The sequence below is a fragment of the Sinocyclocheilus grahami genome, unplaced genomic scaffold (assembly GCF_001515645.1).
Source record: "Sinocyclocheilus grahami isolate Dianchi unplaced genomic scaffold, SAMN03320097.WGS_v1.1 scaffold642.1, whole genome shotgun sequence".
Taxonomy (NCBI): Eukaryota; Metazoa; Chordata; class Actinopteri; order Cypriniformes; family Cyprinidae; genus Sinocyclocheilus; species Sinocyclocheilus grahami.
The window spans coordinates 599743-605742 of NW_015505821.1; the positions used below are offsets into that span (position 1 = coordinate 599743).

The 6000-nt window shown below is 42.1% G+C and overlaps 1 protein-coding gene across 2 annotated transcripts in view; it reads left to right on the forward strand.

Moving 5' to 3' along the window:
* Nucleotides 1-5098, forward strand: part of LOC107558353 (interactor protein for cytohesin exchange factors 1-like) — a 28838-nt gene extending 23740 nt beyond the window's left edge. The window contains exon 11 of one of the 2 annotated variants that reach the window (XM_016242012.1): nucleotides 4808-5098. In XM_016242012.1, the coding sequence (XP_016097498.1) occupies nucleotides 4808-4945 (138 nt within the window). In that variant the 3' untranslated portion in view covers nucleotides 4946-5098. The remainder of the gene's footprint in view (nucleotides 1-4807) is intronic. The other variant, XM_016242013.1, reaches the window with a different exon arrangement.
* Nucleotides 5099-6000: the final 902 nt, after the last annotated feature.

The following is a 6000-nucleotide window of genomic DNA, read 5'->3' on the forward strand; positions in this document are numbered from 1 at the left end:
CGTAGGCCCAGAGTCATTTCTTGTGGGTCTGCTCCACTTTGAGTGAACCAATGGTGACTGTTTGCAGATTTCAGCTCATCCGGGAGATGAGCGATTACTGATGGAGTGTTGGTGGCCCACTGCCTCAATTCAAAGCCACCCTCTGAAAGGAGTTTCTGCATCTTGGTTACAAGAGTCTGTGCTTCATCAGCTGATGGAAAACTCTGCAGCCAGTTGTCAACATAAACGTTGTGCTCTACTGAGGCATGCACATCCTCTTCTGCTTTGATGTGATCATACACGTGTTTCTGCAAAGCAAATGTTGCGCAACAGGGGCTGCAGACTGTTCCAAAAGGCAATACCTGCCACTCATAAACAGTGGGGGCTCTTCTCTGGTCCAAGTTTCTCCAAAGGAAATGGAGAAAGGGTTTGTCCTCCTGCAGCAGACCCACCTGGTGGAACATTCCTTTTATATCGCTGCTAATAGCAATGCCATTTTCCCTGAAGCGCAGAAGTACTCCTAAGAGGGTTGGTCCAAGTGTAGGGCCAGGGAGGAGATTGTCATTTAGGCTTGTTCCTTTGTGCTTAAATGAGCAGTTGAAGACAATTCTGTGCTTTTCATTGTGTTGAACAATGTGATGTGGTATGTACCATGTGCGATGGCTTTTCTCTGTCTCCTCTGGTGTCAGCTTCGAGATGTAGCCAGCATTTTCAAGTTTCTGCACTTCATTAATGTACACTGATGCAAGATCTGTGTTCTGCAAAAGGCGCTTTTCTGTGCTTCTTAAATGAGCTGTTACTGCTTCTTTAGATGATTGCAAAGGTGGAAGATTTATTTTCCAGAGGAGGGGTGTTGCATACCTTTGAATGTCTCCGACTGCCAGCCTGATTATTTTCTTCTCAAGAATTTGCACTGCTTCTGTGTCTTGCCTTGATCTTGTGATCAGTTTTTCACTCCGATATGGAAGTGTATCCATTTGCCACAATTTCTGTACATTATTGAACAATTCTGCTTCTGGTGACAAAGTGGAGGTTAATAGACACTGCTGTGGTGAGAGCTGACTGGCAAGGAACTTTGAGGGGCCTTGCAGAGTCCACCCAAGTCTGGTTTTCACAGCGGCAGGACCACCTGGAGGTCCAAGACGTACTGGCTCTGTAGCTGTGATTAAATGCGGGTAGTCTGAGCCAATAAGTAAGAGTGGTTGAGCCTGCTGCATTTGGGGAATAGGCAGGCCTTGTAGGTGTCTGTATTTCTTCTGCAGCAACTTAACAGGATAAGTTTGTTTTGCGAGGCTCAGTTCTTTGGCTGTGAAAGCTTTTTCAATGGTGAAGGATTTGTTCGGCTGAGATACAGAGGCTACTGAGAATGAAACAGCCGCCCCATGAACGACCCGTATGTCTTGTCTCACAGTACGGAGGGCTATATCTTCAGGTAGTCCTTGAAGATCAAGTTGCTGTGCTGCTTCATACAGTAACATTGTCCTCTCTGAACCGTCATCCAGTATGGCATATGTATCAAGTTGCTTCTCACCATTTCTCAAGATCACTCGGCTGACTTTCAGAAGAACTTTACTGCTGGCGGTTGGTCTGTGCAGATACAGTGTCTCCACTTCTGAGTTCACAAGACAACTGTTTTCTGCTGAAGATTGTGTTTCATGTTTCACTTTGGCATTGAAGTCGTGCAGTATTTCTAAATGTCTCGTCACATTTTTTGCATTTGGTTTTAAGGGTACATTGTGAAATCTGATGATTACGGCCGCACTTAAAGCACTTGTGATTTGACTTCAGCCACAACTCCACTTGATCTTGATTCAGCAGTTTGAAGTTAATGCACTGGTTGAAGTAATGTTGCACAGTGTTGCAAAAGGGGCAGTACCTCTTTGGTTTCTCCTTCTCGATTGTCGTAGCACTTGTCGGTTTACTCTGTTCACCACCATGTAAGACAGTAGCAAATCGTTGCACTGGCTTAGAGTTTCTTTGCTGGTCTCTCTGTGGCTGAGAGTAGGCTCTGCTTGAATGACTAGCGTACTGTGACTCGTCCTCTTGTATTCTGAGCTCATATTCAAGCCAGTCACTGAGTTCAAGCAGTGTCGGAACTGGTATTTGAATGGGGTTAACGAACCTTCTGAAATTTGCTTTAAGGTCATGAGGCAGTTTGGCAAGAAGGCGTGAAACGTGTGACCCACATTTGAGTTCTGTCCATCCCTGAGCTCCAAGTTGGTCCAGCATTCCAATTAATGCACGTATTTTCAGGGCAAACAGTCTAAAAGATTTAATGTCACCACTCTTGATCGTTGGGCCATCCATCAATTCTGCAATTCTTTGTAGCGCGAGTTGATGTGGTTGACCATAAAGTGCAGTTAGGGACCTCATAGTGTTGGTGTATGGGTACCTGCTGTTGACATACGAGTCTGCAATGAGCAAGGCATTCTCTTGTTTCAAATGATCAACCAGTATTTGGTACTTGAAACGTTCTGTAGACTCAACAGGTAGCAAATTCTCCAGTGCAATTTTGAGTCGAGCAAACTCTCTGGGATCCTCACTGCAAAAATTAGGAATGGTGGGGATAGGACCTCTGTAGGAGGGCTCTACATGACAAGATGGAGGAGAAGGAGGACGCACTGGGTGGTATTGCTGATATGTCTCAGGCTGAGCGTAATCTGCATACTGTCGTGGGGTCAAGAGTCTTGGTTTGTCTGCAGGAATAGGAGCTGGATGATCATAGTAGTCTGAGTGTCTCTCATAGTGTACATGATGAGCTAATGTATCCCGTGGAGTAAGTCTCTCATCTTGATAGACTGGACTTGTGGCTGAATAAGCATGATAAGGTTGCCGATGACCTTGTGGTTCAGTGGAAGGGAAATAACTGGCATTTCTGCGGTTTAGGCTATGATCTGTATAAATCCCATAAGTAGCTGCTGTCTCTTGGCTGTAGTCCTGATGCATAAACTGAACAGCTGCGGAAGATTGTCTGCAATCTCTTTGATCAGTGGACAGATAGTTATGGCCTCTGTGGTCCATGTTGTAGTAACCACAGGGTCTGTCTATATGCCTAATGCCGAGTTGAGGATGTGTAACATCTTCTTGATGAGCTAGCTTAGCATGGGCTTGAGTTGGTTCATAAGGAGAGAAGGGATGACTTGAAGTTGGCCGATTTGCAGAGCTTGGTAGTCTCAGTTCTCCTAGGTTATCAGTGAGATATTCAATCTCTTTGTGACTGACTGATTGAGAATGCAGAGGGTATCCTTGTGAATCTACAGGCAGTGCCCTCATGGGCTGAGGAAGATCGTCTTGATCTCTAGGCAGAACTGGCCTGCCCTCAGTGGCTGCTGTATATGGGCTTGAAGAAAGAACTCTCTGATCTGTATCAATTATTTGCCTTGGAGAAGTCCGAGTACGGGGCTTTGGCTGTGGCAGTGGCTGCGGCAAACCTTGATATGTCTCCACAAATGAGCTTCTTTCACTTGATCCAGTGCTTCTATCTTTATTTGGTTCTGGTCCGCTTCCAGTACGTGGGAACTCTTTAAATGCAGGCCTTTCACCTGGTTCAGGTCCAGTGGCATACTTTGTGTACTGTTCATCAGAATGAAGTGGCTGATGTGGCACAGCATAATCAACATAGAAGTCATCTAAGTATCTTGGTGGGATGACTTGTCGACGTGGACGAACCACTGGTGAATCTGGGGTAGCCTGTCTTTTTGTTCTGGACATGGTGTTGCTGTAGTAGTTGCCTAAATCCGGCTCGAAGGACCAATTTTGTATGAAAGTTCGTAAGGTGCAGTTCTTAAACTAGGTGACAACCGCTACAGATTGTCCAGGCAGAACAATAAATCACTTGGTCCATGTCCACAAAAAAAGATCCTTTACTGTTGTCTTTGATTCATACATCAGTATGGGTGTGGTTCTATAAATGAACAATAATAACAATAATGAATATATATATATATATATATACACAATTATGAGGCAGAAACAGTAATAACTGAACAATATAAAGTAATAATACAATAGCAGATTTGGACGTATTTATAAGTCCAGCAGGTGTATATTTCCTCAGTTGATTTAAAGTGAATATATGTATAAACCTATCAAATAAAGCAGAATTAAATATTTCCACATAATATTAAAACAGCTGCATTCAAAGTCTTATTCAGCGTGTTTTATGCTGAAATGAATGCGTGATTGAGGTTACGTGCGCATTGACAACTTCAAAGAATTAGCGACCATTTAGTTTTGCAATATAACATAAAAGTAATTCAATCTAACAACAGATACACAAAAGAGTATTTAACTACTTACTTTTAAGATGTACGCACACAGTATGAACAAAAATCAGCGAGAAATTGGACCAGATCAGCACGATGATCAGTACAAACTGACGCAACTTCGATGCATGTCGGAACATGAACAGTCTTTGATTGACATTCAGTTCTGCTGATTTAAACCAATGAAATTACAGAAATAATAGGTGATTCAGAGATAAGTATTTTCTTAACTGCAATATAATTAATATCCAGTGGAGGGCGCCAGCGTCATTATTAAAGCTTGGCCTTTTGTACAATATCTCTACTGTCTTTCTATGATTTTTAGTGGTAGCTGCAAATTGATCAAATATTATTTGAAATTTGATGTTATTGACATTTGGCAGAACTAAATCCAACACAGTTGGATGAATAAAGCACATTTTTTTGTAATTTTTAGTAAATATTATGTAATATAGAGTGAATATTACTTTAATTTCAGCAATTTTGTGTTTATAATTTGCTATAAATACACTGTATTATCATGCAACCAACCAATTTTAAATAATTCTCTTTGTTTCATTTAGGCTAAAGAAGCAGATCTACTGACTTTGGAGCAGGTAGTGGCTGACTCCACTCTCACTGCAAGTAAATTCAGGGAGTGGAAAGAGACCAATGCTGTTCTGCTGCAGGAGATTATTCTGAGCCGCCCCCCTACAGACTGAGCCCTTGACTGCCCCTAGTGCCTCAGCTGTGCATCCCTCAACATAGATGTCTATACACACTGAAAGAGTATACACCAGAACACAAACACTGCAAAAATGGAGTATGTTTTCAAATCTGGTCTTGACAAAAGAATTCAAAAAATGTATCTAAGACTACCGTTACTTTCACTTGCCATCATTTGTCTATTTATTATTTATTTTATTTTAATTAATTTTTTTAAGGGAGTTGTTATGAATAGCTTTAGGTTAAAACCAACTCATAACAAGCAAAGAGAAGAAGATCCATTGAGTCCCTATTCTCATTCCAGAGGCTTTAAGCCAGGGGTGTCCAGTCCTGCTCCTGAAAGGCCAACATCCTACAGAATATAGTATCAGTTTACCCAACACTCCTGCTTTGAAATTTCTATTTGAGCTGGTTTAGGTGTGTTTACTTTAGGCCGGGACATACCAAGCCGACAATCGGCCATTGGCCAACGTCGGGCCGACGGCGAGCGACGGTCGGGCTAGTTTGTTTGGTGTGTTCCACTCGTTGGCTCTCGTCGGGCTCACGTCGATTCAACAGGTTATGAAAACATTTGCGTACTAGAATGATTGGGAAAGATCACGTAACATTTTAACAGCCTTCTGTCTGTACCGCCTTCATTTATGTGCTTATTTTCAGCACTTTCGCTTTAATTCTCTGGCAGTGACTCGTTCGTTAAACTGAACATCCAATCAGAGCTCTCACTCACGCCGACGGTCCCAACATGTTGAATCGGGTGTAACGAATCAGCTCATGGGAAATATGAATAATTAATCATAACTAGTTATAATTAATTCAAGTGGGAGGTTGCAATTGCTGTAGGGTTTTACGACCCTTTGTTCGAAGGCATGGTAATTTGCACATGTAATCCGCTTGGATGCACAAACTAATAAAGATTCTTAGAACACTAATATGTTGCATAGGTATAAACATACAATATACACTCTCAATTAGATCATCCGAATACTAATTCATAGATACTAAACATGGTAGGGTTATATATATATGTAAGCTGACAGGAGTGAGTGTTTCG